The 13970-nt window shown below is 41.4% G+C and overlaps 2 protein-coding genes across 2 annotated transcripts in view; both read right to left on the minus strand.

Moving 5' to 3' along the window:
* Positions 1-1010, minus strand: part of LOC134191788 (lysine-specific histone demethylase 1A-like) — a 21201-nt gene extending 20191 nt beyond the window's left edge. The window contains exons 1-2 of the mRNA XM_062660411.1: positions 979-1010; positions 20-127 (exon numbers count right to left, since the gene is read on the minus strand). Of these exons, the coding sequence (XP_062516395.1) occupies positions 20-127; positions 979-1010 (140 nt within the window). The remainder of the gene's footprint in view (positions 1-19; positions 128-978) is intronic.
* The window catches only part of LOC134192638 (lysine-specific histone demethylase 1A-like), a 26674-nt gene that overhangs the window by 4449 nt on the left and 8255 nt on the right, over positions 1-13970 (minus strand). The window contains exons 4-7 of the mRNA XM_062661385.1: positions 13868-13946; positions 10011-10097; positions 9844-9953; positions 2915-3001 (exon numbers count right to left, since the gene is read on the minus strand). Of these exons, the coding sequence (XP_062517369.1) occupies positions 2939-3001; positions 9844-9953; positions 10011-10097; positions 13868-13946 (339 nt within the window). The 3' untranslated portion in view covers positions 2915-2938. The remainder of the gene's footprint in view (positions 1-2914; positions 3002-9843; positions 9954-10010; positions 10098-13867; positions 13947-13970) is intronic.

Consider the following 13970-nt stretch of genomic DNA (forward strand, 5'->3'; position numbering starts at 1 on the left):
AGTCTGTAGACAGAAAAACCTGCCAAAATCCAAAGGATGCATCAAAGTTGAAAAGTAATTTGCACCTCGGAGCTGAGCAAACATGTAGTCAGCCGTAGGCAACTGAAACTTCTCTCGTTGAACAAACCTGTTCAATTTTGTTAGATTTTGTGAGGTCTACGCAAATTCGTACACTGACATTCTTCTTGGGTACGGGAGCCATGAGACTAACCCATTCTGTTGGTTCTGTCACTTCATCAATCACATTGGACTCCTTCATTCGTTGCAATTCCGCTTTAACCTTTTCTAGAAGAGGAAATGGAACCCGTTAGGAAGCTGCTGCTGCAAACGAAGCCACGATGTTGGGAAGTCAGATGGTACAGGAGTACTTTTGTATATGCCCTAAACTCTGAAATAAATCTGAGTAACTGGATGAACCGGGTCATTGAGTATTCTAGCCAAAGATTGTCTTGCTCCGTTAGAAGCTTGTGTCGAAGACAATTGTCTAATCCTAAGTCCTGGCAAGCTGCTAAGCCTAGGATTGGCTCTGCCTGTACTAGTACCACAAAGAACCGCACACTTCTGGAGACCACCATCCAGATGAACAGTGCAGATACATTGACCACTAACAGGCAATGGATCACTACAGCCTTATGTCAGCAACTGTACTTTTGCCGGGTTCAAAAAAGGCATCCGGCTGGGGCGACAATAAAGGTGGTGCGAAAGTATGTTGACTTGTGCTCCCGTGTCCATTTTATACATCGCCCGCGTTCTACAAGTTGTAATAGTAGTTGTCCAAGTCTTACCTTCATTGGTTAGCGTATCAATGAAGAATGTAGGCTGTTCTGCTAAGCTATCTCCTTTCATACTCACTCTTTATCTTCGAAAAAAATTGTGTTTCTGTATCATCCTCTGACTCCGCTGCCTCGGCCGTTCGGACCTTACGGAATTAGAACGACAGACTGTCGTGAAATGGTCCTGCTCTTTACATGTATGTACCTTTCCTTGAACCAGACTTGAGCCTCTTTCATGAGCTTAACCACAGCGAGAGCATGACTCCTCTACCTTCCCTGACAAGGATGTGTGGTTCGTCCGCTGCTATCGCATATGTACAGCCTCTACACTGCGGTCTGTAACTCATTCGATGGCTCTCAACTGGTCTTGAGAAGATTCTGCCACACAACACGTATCAACCGCTTTAGACAGATCCAAATCATGTATTCTCAAGAGTCGCTCCATGAGACGAGAATTGGTCATGCTACATGGTCCTTGATATGAGTCATTCAACGTGCCAAATTCACACATGCGTGCCAGAATGCGGATAGCCGTCACGTGCTGATCGACAGTTCCACCAAGATCCTGACTCCGCATGAAAAATGATGCCATTCATATGTGATGTTTACTTTTGGCACAAAATGCCTGTAAAACGTTTCCATAACAGTTGAGAAGCTATTTTCCTCTTCTTCCGTCAGTGTAAATGTGTTATAGACTTTATCGCCCTCTGTCCCCAAAGCATGTAGTCAGAGAGAGACGTTCAACTTGTCGTCAGCATCAGCCTGGCCTGATGCGGTCAAGTAAATTTCAAATCGCTGCCACCAGCGCTACAACTCTATGGTGTGGCTGCCACCAAAATCCATCGGGACAGGTAACTGAAAGCGAGGCTTTGTCCTGTCACCATGTAGTATCTGGCATGACAAGTAATGCTAGTACTCGCACAGGTACTGACACATGTAAGATGTAGAAAGTTTATATTGTAACTCTAGTGTGCGTTAACCCCAGTGTACACTACAGTTGGAAAATCACAGGATCGGCCAATAGACCTCATATGTAAGTGCATGCGCTAGTACTTCGAGGTATACACCCACAAATTCATACACTCACATATAAGTGCATGAAATGTTTAAGTGTGGTAAAACAGTAAATCCAACTTATGTCAAAACGTAGGCAATCAGTCTACAAAATTGGTCAAGTTAGTATTGCTCTGATATTTCAGTACAGCTTTGTTTTTGGCATGCACTGCTGTCATATATTTCTTAGTAAATGGGCCACAGGGGTGTTCCCAAGATTATTGTAAGGCAAATTGTTATAACCAAGGCCACCTTAATTTTTTGGGCTACGCCCATTCCAACTTTTATGGTTACGTCCCCACAAAACCTTTGATGCAGGTTTGCTTAAACTGAGATGCTATAAACTGTTGTCATGAAATGCTCTGGCACAAAAGGAGCAAAGTGGTTATTTTTTAAAAAGTTTTTCTCTCTGTCTTAGTTCATGCCATGTGCTTGACCACATAATAAGCCTTATAGCCCGTGGAAATTTCCAGACGTCAAGAAGGTGGGAACCTAGTACATAGGACAGGAAGGGCCATATATCTACAGAACTCTTTACCATCAGATACAGACCTAAATAGTGGGCAGTGCTGACAACCACTGTTGATCTTTGAGTACCTGTATTACAAGTAAGTTCATGCCATATGGCAGTCTTTGCCCTAATTGGTCTTATCTTCAAACCAAGCATCCCAGGAACTACTTGTTAGCCACAAAAAACTTCCCACTTTTCAAAATACATATACAAGTCCATTGTCCTCATATCTAATCACTGCCTACTCATGGGGCAAGACACAGTGAGCCTGTCCCAAGTGGAAGCCAAGGCATGGCAGTGCCGTGCCTTTTGTATGCTGGGGACAACCCTGCTCCAAGTCCCGTAAAGTGTCAGTTTGCTCCAAACTTCGACAAACATTTGTTTCTTTATATATTTCAATATATCATATTTCCTACACATTAAATCAATCTGTTGTCATTCTTAAAACAGTCCAAAATAGGAAAAACACATCCGCCTCAGCTTACTTGTTTTCTTACAAACAGTGATAAGGAAACTCATGAACAAATAAGTTATATATCATTTTTTTAGCAAGTATGAAACATATAGGTACAGTTACCTAAGAAATTCCTGTTAGCAACCTTCAAATAATTTGATTCTTAGGCAAGCATCTTGATAAGTCTTTATCCAAAACATCAATCAAAGTCTGTAGTAAACACGTACAAATGAATATCACATATTAGTACCGGGATGTATTCCTGTCCACAGAAGGTTAGTTTGCATAGATCAGCAAGCAGAGTAAGAAAAACAAACTTATAACAATGGTCATTCGTTCAAACAAGTAATTGACTGCATTTCTTGAATTTAAGCACTTCTACTGAAGTATACACGATATTTTTGCATGTTACAAATTACAGCATTTCCCCTGGGTTCTCCACCCAGCATGGCTCTACTGCTAGACTTATCACACTGCTTGTGTCACTGTCGACAAGACGTTAAAAGGCTGTATCTCAATGTTCACAACTGCTAGTTGGGAAACAGTCCAGCAAACTGCAAATATAAAACACAATGCAATTTTTGAGATTCTGTCTTGGAAATTCCATGAAGGCCCAATGCTACCAGAGTGCAGACATATACCAACAGAACTACCCCGAATAGGCTCCTTTCTAAGAGTCGAAGGTAATTGTGTTGTCCACCAGAATGAGATAGAAAGTGCCAGTACTGACATAGTCTCTGTTTGGAAACCGACTTTGTTGTTAAGGCGTAGCAGAGTACCTACAACTAATCTACACTGAGGTTGGTGAATTTATGATGGAATGGCTGCCTTCAGTCGATGGATGCTGATACATTGATTACAACATTTGCAGAATTCACTGAATGCATTTTTCTATTGTTACTCGCACTCTTCACCCTCCCAAATCTTGTGCAGATTTTGTAATCAATCAGTATCCTGACGAGTCTGTTAAAAATCCTGAACGAGATAGGCACATGAGCATGAGTGGCAAAATTTGAATAAAAATCACTAATGGATTACAGAAATGTCCTCGGCAGTGGTCCAAGTTTCTTTCAGCTGGACTTAACAAAGTTGAACTAGTACGGTTTCTCGCCAACATTTGCATCCATATTAGATGACCATTCATTGTCTCTTTGTGATGAAAAGAAGTGCCTTCACTTGTCAAAAACAATAAACGTTTCAGTCATCTATGTTCACAGGCTAAAATGTACGCATAAGCAAGCAGATACTCATTTTGTTGCTTCGGGCCTCTCACACAGCATAACAAGATACAAGACCGTCATGATAATGTTACCTAACACAGAGGTAGCGGTCCTGGTCTGTGCATGTGTGCATGTTGTAGAGTCCCGTATCTAATATGGGACGTTCTTAAATATGGGGCAATGGCACAAAGCTTCAAAGCAAGCTACTTCTCCATTTTTTGTATGAAAGTAAAGACTAATCATTCATAAATCACTTCTGTTATATTCAAGCTAATCGATTTAATTTTCTTATTGTGATAAGATTTTTCAAGGAAGGGTCTGATTCTCCAATATGAGACATCACCATCCAATATGAGGTAGCTGCTAGTTCTCACTGAATAAAGCGTCTTAATTATGGCTCAGGTATTCAGTTAAAAGGGACACGTATCTTCACCTTAAACTGTTGAAACCAAGTTTGCCAGGGGTGGGTAACACTATCTATAATAGGATACCACGTATTGTTTGAAATAAGACAAAAGTTGTGTTGCCTAGAATATATTTACAGTCTTTACTTTGAAATACAAAGTGGTGAGGCAGCTTGATTTGAAGCTTTGTGCCAGTGTCCCATATTTGAAATTGTCCCATATTAGATACGAGTCTCTAACAAGATTTCAGCAAACATTGCCTTTAAAATGGAAAAAATCACTCTTGTCTAATTGACATTACAGCCATCAATAAAAGCCTTGGTGATAGCATGTGTGATGCACAGATTGGATTTTATGCATTTTATCAGCTGCGACTTGACAAGTGCTTTTACAGGAAACAGAAAGAAATCAAGGTACAACATCATTACTGTTGAAGGATCCAAATCAGCAGCTGCACCACCCTTGCTCTGGAGGCTTTCAATTGTCAGGTTTATGGAAAGAAGAGTTATGATTCAGGCAACATTAAAGCTAATCAAAAGTTAATTAATTAGGGAGGTACTCATTTGCAGGTTTGGTACCAACTCTTCTGCTCCAAGTCAGCACAAGCATCACAGTTGCTGCCTTCACAAGACGCACTTAAGCAACATACTCTTCGCACAAACCAAGCTGCTGTGTGGCAGAAAAGAACTCATTGCGCAGCCAGACATTTGGAGCCCTCATAATCATGGGTGGAGACAGACAAATGATGGCCTACAACTTAAAGGAGCACTCCGGAGAACTGCACAGCTTTAGTGAACAGCCGAAATAGCAAGGTCCGGTGATTGAGGGAGTTCGCGGAAAGTGTTCCTGCATAGAGATGAGTGCCTTGTAAACTGTTAGAACACGATTGATGACAGAGTCTATTGCCTTTGATGCCAAAAAATCTCACAAAATACCTATTCTCTCAAATGTTGCCGGACAGAAATAATCGCATGAAAAGGTCAGTCTCTAGACAGTCTGAAAGTAGCATGACGGTTTCCACCATGCTTGGAGCAACGGAAACAGCAAAAAGACCATTTCCGGAAATGTGAATGTGTCAGTAAGGTTCGTGTGATCTGATGGCATGTAAAAACACTCCACTTGGCGAACGACGTTCTTGAAATGGTCCTGTCAGTTTTAAGTTATGAAACTCTCTTAAAGTGCATCTGTCGAGTTTGCTCTGAGATAGTGCCCAGATTACCAAATTGGTTAGCATGGATTTCCCATTAGCGAGCGAAAGCAGAGCCAGCAGACTAGCACATATCTCTGAAATGCTCCTTTAATTAATTGGATAGAGAAATTACCACCACCAAAAGCCCCTCTTGAGATGGTTAGTTGCAACTGCAAAACAAGCTGCGCAAGTCAGCGATGCTCTTGCAGTTCAAATAATATTGTTTGCACTGATGTTTAAGGCTGCATGGAGAATTGTTGTACCAGGCTTCATGAAGATGGTACAGTACCACGATATGGATAAACAAGTTGGTACACAGGATTTTTCTCGGTGGAGATGGTTCGCTCAATAAAAGTAGACCCATTGAAAGTTGTCGCATAAGATAATGCAATTATAGATAATATGCTGACAAATGCAAATCATTTACATAACGTAGCAAAACACACCCGGTTGTAATGTCCAAGAGTTGAGTGCTTTGAGCACATGAGACTGCAAGTAAGCATCAATACTCTTGCATACGTGCAAAGAGTAAATGCAAAAATTGGACTGTGCTTTTGTTGTATCTACAGATGATATAAGAAGATATAAGCTAGTCCAAGAGAGTTTGTTGCCATTATGCGTACCTCAATCTCAATAAGATTACTGCCCTCATATTTTCTTATTACTTTCCGTAGACAACAAAGCGGACCTCTATCTGCTGTGGGAGGTTTCTTCCAAACCCTCAAACCCCCTCTTCATTCGGGCCTTTTAAGTTGATGACTCCTGTGGTTCTGGTAGCAACAAAAAGTAGCTGAACCAAAGAAGTTAGTAGAGTTGCTCAGTTTACATATACATGTGACTCATGTCATAATAAACAAATCTGGGTTGGCAAGGCCATCACGTGACTACACCATAGTCAATCTTTCAACTTGGCTATTTTCAGGATACAAGATTGAAATGTTTGGGAAGGTTTGGTAGGACCTATACATAAATACCCCCTTTCTTTAATGTCCAAACCTGATGGGTTACAAACAGCAAGAAATATCGACAAGCCTTAACATCCAGACTATTGTATGCTCGAGATACAGAAATAAATATATGACGTGATCGAGCCACCTTTAGGCCTTTTGTCGCAATGTCAACAACTTGGAATTGTCTCTAGAGAGCAAAAATGTCCATGGGAAAGTGAGAAAAGAATGTTGGCCAAAGTTCAGAGCAAAACTGTTATCTAGGTCTATTCAGACTTGGCCCACATGCTATCTGTCCTAACCACCACCCTTTGCTGTGTCAATATTGCATCAAATTAAGGTCGCACCTAAATACACACATTTTCTCATCCATCCATGCCTTCTCACACCCCTTTAATACATGCCTTGCAAAAGCTGATCCCTTGCCCACATTCTCAAATCAACAAACTACATTGTTTACGCTGAGCAAACAGTCTTACAAAACAATCCATAACACTGGTAATAATTCTACCTACAATAAGGTGTTCATAAGTTTAGTATAGGGGTTGTTCATAAACTTCCAATGGTCTTTTCAGTCCATAAACTTTATGTTTAGGTAGTCAAGATATTCGCTTTGCAACTAAAAATAATATCAATAACACAGTGTCAATTTTATAATGAGCATTGTTAGCTTGGAAAATGCCATCACAACTGCATGTGTGTGTAATGCAACATATGCAGGCATCATAGGCAATGACATCAAGGAGATGGATATGGGGCACACGCCTCCACAAAATTGTTATTGCTAGCTGATGATATAAGAATGATGTAGAGGATCAAAGATGTCTGCCAATGTCCCATTCTGAATTGGCACTTGAAACAAGTGAGGTTAGTCATGGAACGCCCGGGCTCCACATGCTAGCTCATTGTTTCCATAGTGAAAACGTAAACCTGTTGTTCTAATGACTTGCACAGATTGCATGAAGCAAGTAGGGTGTGGATATGGAGCTGGAGGCTACTTTGATAGAGCAACACCTAGCAGTAGACCATGCAGATATAGAAGATGGTCTTGCCTCATTTGTCACATTTTCTACAAGCTGTAATGAAGTCAGGCTCCTTCCACTGGAGATTGTCCTACCATACATGAAAAGATTAAAACTTAGACAGCATGCCAGCTTACAAGATGTGAAGTAAGAGTCTTTAATAACTTTGAAACTTTGAGTCTAAAGACTAAGAATTCCATCATAATCCCCACTAAGTACTATATTTCTGCACATTTAGTTGCATGCCAGTTTAGGCTGGGGTCTACCAGGATGCCAGTATACCCGGGCATATACCAGCATGCTAGATAAAGTGAGGTAATTTGACTAATCCTACCAAAGACTGGACTCATGTTAGGCTCGAGTGTCCAGACAGTCATCTCCCCCGCGGCGGAGAAAGACTGGCTGGAGACATTCGCCACTCAAAGGAAACCGCTGCCTCTCTATCCTCCAATCAGGATTTTACACGTTTGGTTAGTGTTTGTGCATGCACGTGTATTACGATAACTGCTGATAGCAATGCCCGTCACTATTGGCTCTCTACTAATGCATTGGTAACTGAGTAGTCAATTGCTTTTACCGTCTGATATCACATTTCGTTAGTGTGTGAGCTACACCTGCATGTTATCTTCTCTTTTGTCTTCCTTTTTGTACTTGGAGGACTAGGCAGCGCATGCAAAACAACTTCTACTCGTCGTACGTTGCATGCATTGAACGAGTAGACGATCTACAAAGCGTGGTATTTGCACTCAACGCAGGGCGACGTGCAGAGCTATGATTTGCGTACATCGCGGTCGACCTTTGGTTGGCCTCTGTGGTAAACTTTGAGTCTAGCGCTCTTAGAAAGAGAGACAGGCAACGAGAAGAGCTGGAAAGAGTCGACCTGTTGTTCGTAGACTTGGATGGCATGTGTCGAGACTACACATACTTGCATCAGAGCGAAATTACATTAGCAAAGAGCCAATAGCGACGTGCATCCCCATCGAGGATGCATAAACATTGAACGGCACTCTGACTGGAGAATAGAGAGTCGGCGGTTTGTTTGAGTGGTGAATGTCTCCAGCCGGACTTTCTCCGCCGCGGGGGGGGGGGGGGGGAAGATGACCGGCTGGACTCTCGAGCCTAGGACTCATGTATGCTGTACCATTTTCTATTGGCCAATGATATAAACTACCAAAAATGTGCTCTTGTCACCTGAGACTCTCCACATTCCCTGCTACTCTGGCCTGGTTCCACCTAACTCATCACCCTTATGTAGTACAAGAAGCTTCTTCTCAATGGTGTAGGACTTCCTTCCATGCTGTGGACATTGCTCTACTTCTCTGTCATCTTCTCATCACCTTTTGGGTCTTCAGGAAAAGCTGGATTCTACCTCCATAAGCATAACTTCAATGTCTGCCATTTTAATCGACCTACAATGAATGTGCAGTTATGTCCTTGCCTTTACCGGCACTCCCATGCCTTACATCGCCATACCAGTATGGTTAACAATACATTTGACCAAACCACTTCCTAGTAAATCCCACTTTTACCAGCATGCAGCTAAATGTGTGGACATACAGGAATGGGTTCTGCAAGTTTGCTTTTTCAAGAAGGGCATCCTGTTGCTATGCATATACATGTCGTATTGCAGTTACATGTAGCAGGACTTCAACTTTTGAGAGTAGATCCACCTAAATGTTCATGTGACTCAACCACATTTCAACACAGTGCTTTTGAAATGGAAATTGGTAAACAAGACTTCAAATACATTTGCATACATTGCGATGCTTGTGAATGTTTCTGTCGTTGCACAATTGCAAAACAGAGAAGCTATCTTGAGATCTTGAGAAACGTATCAACTGCTAGACAAAGTCTCATTTGATCTACTTGAAATAAAACCCTGATCTTTCCTTTACTTTTAGTTCATATTTTGGTACCTGTGTGAGTAGTATAACTAGTTGGTTGTACGCAAGTATCTCTTCCTAATGTCACCATGTATCATAAACTACATGGCTATCAGTTTACAATTATATGATGCGCTAATTCAATAACTACCTACTTGTTTTGAACCATGTATTTGCATGTTCAGATTGTGTGTCAATATTTTCCCATTACAAACTAAAAGAGTAACTCAGTAAGTGAGCAGTTCCTCTTACGTTGTAAAATACATTTAGCATTCAGAAAACTATCAACAGTTATGGATGCCCCCTACACCACTTAACAGACCATAGTTGCCTTATCATGCCTTCAAACTTACGAAAAATAGACATACCGATAGACAGTAATCTTACTCTAGCTTCCAAAACAATTGCTTCACTTCCAAATGATTGAAGTTGTTTAGCAGCAGTAAGACCTGCAACTCCAGCACCAATCACCAGAACTTTGAGTGGATTTTTGTTAACTGCATAAGCACACAATTGTTACCACTGCAATGACAGCCACAACTTCCAGAAACTACTTGTGCTAGTCATCTTGTAAACCCCAAAATTTATAAGACCATGTCTGGTAAGATAGGCATGAATACGACCAATTAATACTTCTTCGTCTAGAAACATGATAAACAGCTGTTCTTAGCAACAGACACTGTACATGCATCAACAAAAGAAAAATTGTGAACATTAAATAACTGAATAAAACACAAATGACTGAAGGACCAACGCTACAATGTTCTGACAATTGTTCAAATCATAAAAGAAAGAAGACTCAGCTAAACCAAATTTGTAGAAATATTTCAATAAGAAAACACTGCAATAGACCAATAAGCATCCTATACTATAATACGCCAACCCACGCTTCCGTCTGTCTGTCCACATGGATGTCCAGATATCTGTAACACGCTGACACGACGCCGGTCTCAGATTGTCGTGAAACACGGCGGCCGGGTCGAGATCGGCAGTCGGAGATAAACGCTCGAGTCGGATTTTGCCTAGACTGCCTCCAATGGCCAGAAACGAGACTTTGGCATTCTGAAATGAGATTGTTTGTTCAACTAACCGCAAGTATGCAAATGGCGGATGTGATGTGCGCTCGCCAGCCACTGTACGCCATTCTTACAACTGTTATAGTGCAAGATGCGGCCGCTGCAGTCGGAGTAAGCTTCTTCTGCGTGCCTAGAGTAATAAGACTAGGGTTAGTCTAGTCTATGCGCTGCAGCTAAGCAGAACATTGAAAACTTGCCAAATAAGTGTAAACGCGCAAAGATAGACTGCGCTAGCCTCATCTTCTGTGAGAGGAGAGGGTCAAGTCTGCTGGGAGAAAATGGCCTCTAGCATCCTACTTTCGTTATAAAAGAGCTCTTCTAAGGCCCTAGAACAAGAAATCCCTATATAGTTACCATTCCCGTTTAGTTTGTGTGTAGTTTACTGGCAAGATAACTGAGCTACGCAGGCAAATCATTTGGTGTAGGCGGAGCTTAGCGCCGATGACTTGTCAGCCTGGTGCATGCTCCGTACATAACACGCGTTTTCTCCCTTACCAAAGCGACTGTTTGTCTTAAAGGAGTGCAGCATGAGGTTCACGATAAAGTCTACATTTTAAGATCAGGTAGTATTTCTGTTGGAGTTCCCCTTTAAGCTAGTGCTTAAACAAATAGGGGTCCAAACTTTCGCAGACAAGTAGTTATACTTTACATCTGAAACCAATCTTCCACAATTAAATCACTACTTCACTCTGTTTGCTTTCAAGGTGGCTGCTTGGATAGGAGTAAAGTAGGCATTTAATTGTAAGAGATTACTTTTTTAGATGTAAAGTATGACTACTTGTCTGCGAAAGTTTCGACCCCATTTGTTTAAGCACTGGCTTAAAGTATGCAACCATCCCTACTTTGCTTTTTATTTATTACATATTATTTTTGTATTTTTTAGAAACATCGATACAACTCGGTTTGTTTATTTGAAAATTGCTTAAATTGCTACTATGTGGTCCTTCAACAGTATGTTTTATGACATCTAAGACAATCTCAAAATGTTGACCGTGAATATTGATATACATAGCCATATCAGTGATGGCATAAGGTGGCAAATGTTCAACTACAGTATTGGGAAAGTACAACGTCCAGCCACTGCTGCAGGCCCACGCAGAGAACGAGGAAATCCCACTAAAACTGACAAGTCGATATCGGCACTCAGGTCTCGCAAGTAAATCGACATGTTGCAAGTACCCAGAAAGAACGGCGAAGCGAAGATCCTGTAAGTGTCTTTGGCCACAAGCAAAGAACGACGAAGATCCCACGAAAATGGCAAGTGACGTTGACGTTGAACATCAATGAGGTCTCGCAAGTAAATCGACGAGTGCTGCAAGTACTAGTACCTACAACAACATGGAAAGAATGGCGAAGCAAAGATCCTGTGAGCAGGTGTGTTCACACTATGGTTTGCAAGCCTGGTTTGAGCTTGTTATCATAATTGAGTTAGTGTTAAACGTTGCACCTGTCCCATTGGAATGCTGGTTTGCAATGAGTTTGTAAACCGTACTTGCGAAGGTAGGTTTGCGGTTACTTAAGTCTGGTTTGGAGCTATCAAAACATTCCTGGCTGTTTAGCACCTAGTAACCTGAGTGGCAGTCTGCCTAATGCATAGCTACCAGAGTAGCAGTATGGCTATCAAAGAAATCGTCTTCCTGTGGTGGATGCTGCAAGAAACAGGGCGTTAACAGCAAGAATCTCGTGTGGAAGATGACAGACAACGTCGTTTTCGTCACTATCGCAGTGCTAGCACAGAGTACTGAACTGTTGTGTCGTTTGTCATGTGGAGTATTCTAACTCTGTTGTCAGATGCCATGTGTAGAGATTCCCGCTCAAACAATGGATCACAACAGCGTGCTAGGTTGACAAACCAGGTAATCAAACCCAGTCAGTCTGAACACAGGTTTGTACTCTAGGCTACTTTATTTCCTCGCATCACGCAAGTGTAAGAGACTTTGCCACACACAGAGAAAGGCGTGGTCAAATTTCAGAGTGAAACTCCCACAGGGATAGTCAAAGTAGCCATGCAAGAAGATATAAAAATTGTGGCACTTTATGGAAGCATTTCAGAACTATGCTAAGCCAAAAGTTACAATCGAGATTAACATTAACTACCGGTGCTATCCCTACTTACAGAGTGCTGGCGCACTCTCAGATAATTAATGCAACCCTCAAAACACCTTACTTAAAGGAGCAGTCCAACAAAAATGAACTTAACTTGTGTGAGTAGATCTTATGAAGACAAATCGATCGGTGTAGGTTACTCTGTTATCTTCGTTTTTGTATACGAGAATAAGCAATGTCACTGTGATGTGAAACACCCACGCGTCACCTCCCTGCTTCCTGGTCGATTAAGCTCCACCCATTGCAAACAAATCAATGCATTTATGGATGACTGCTACAGATATACCGAGAATGCTGAATGTGAATGTGAAGATATCATGAAGATCTGCCTTCTTGCTGTTGGTTCCTCTCTAAAGTAAACTGGTGTCGGTACAGCGGTTTTCCCACCAGACTTTCAAGCAGAATTCCTCAACACCACAGCTTACCTAGAGAATGCACTTGTGCTTGAGTATTTGTTTATCCTTGTTCTTTTAATATCCGAAGAGAAACATTCAGCTTGACAGCTGGCGTGTGCTACAGAGGACGTTCCAATTTTCACATCCGGTTTTCTCACTTTCTTTTGCCGCTGATTGGTAGAAGGTTACAATCCCGGATGTAAAATAGGATCATCCTCTGTTGCACACGCACAGCTCTATCAACACTTTTACTTTAGAGAGGAACTACTGACGGCAAGAAGACAGCTCTTCATAGTATCTTCGTATTCATAGTCAGCATTCTCGATATATCCGTAGCAGTCATCCGTAAACGCATTGATTCGTTTGCAGTGGGTGGAGCTTAATCCACAAGGAAGTGTGGAGCAGGCACGTGGGCGTTACACATGACAGAAACATCGCTCGTTCTCGTATACAAAAGCGAAGATAACGGAGTTACTTATACCAATCGATTTGTCTTGGTAAGATCTACTCATACAAGTTAAGTTCATTTTTGTTGGACTTCCCCTTTAAGTCAAACATTTACACACTAGTAAATTATATGTAAGTCCGAACACTATACCACATCAAAACACAGAAAAAAACCAAGAGAAAAATAGACAACTTGTACACTGCATGCTGTTACGCATTGTGCTTGCCATAAGCATAATGCACAACAGCATGCATTGTCACAAGTATAATGCACAAAAGTCCCCAATATAAAAACAATGCAAGTCTGAAAATGACACGTATAGAGAATATCCAAACAGAAGTAACAACACTAAAACACATGAGAAAGCAAAAATACAGAAAACTAACTCCTGTAAGGATACTCAACACCAGCTAATGCCATCTTGCAAGTTAGCTCTTGTTTTGGATCTTCCAGCCACAACTCCAACTACAGAATTCAAGCAATGAAATG

Source organism: Corticium candelabrum, chromosome 16 (assembly GCF_963422355.1).
Source record: "Corticium candelabrum chromosome 16, ooCorCand1.1, whole genome shotgun sequence".
Lineage (NCBI taxonomy): Eukaryota > Metazoa > Porifera > Homoscleromorpha > Homosclerophorida > Plakinidae > Corticium > Corticium candelabrum.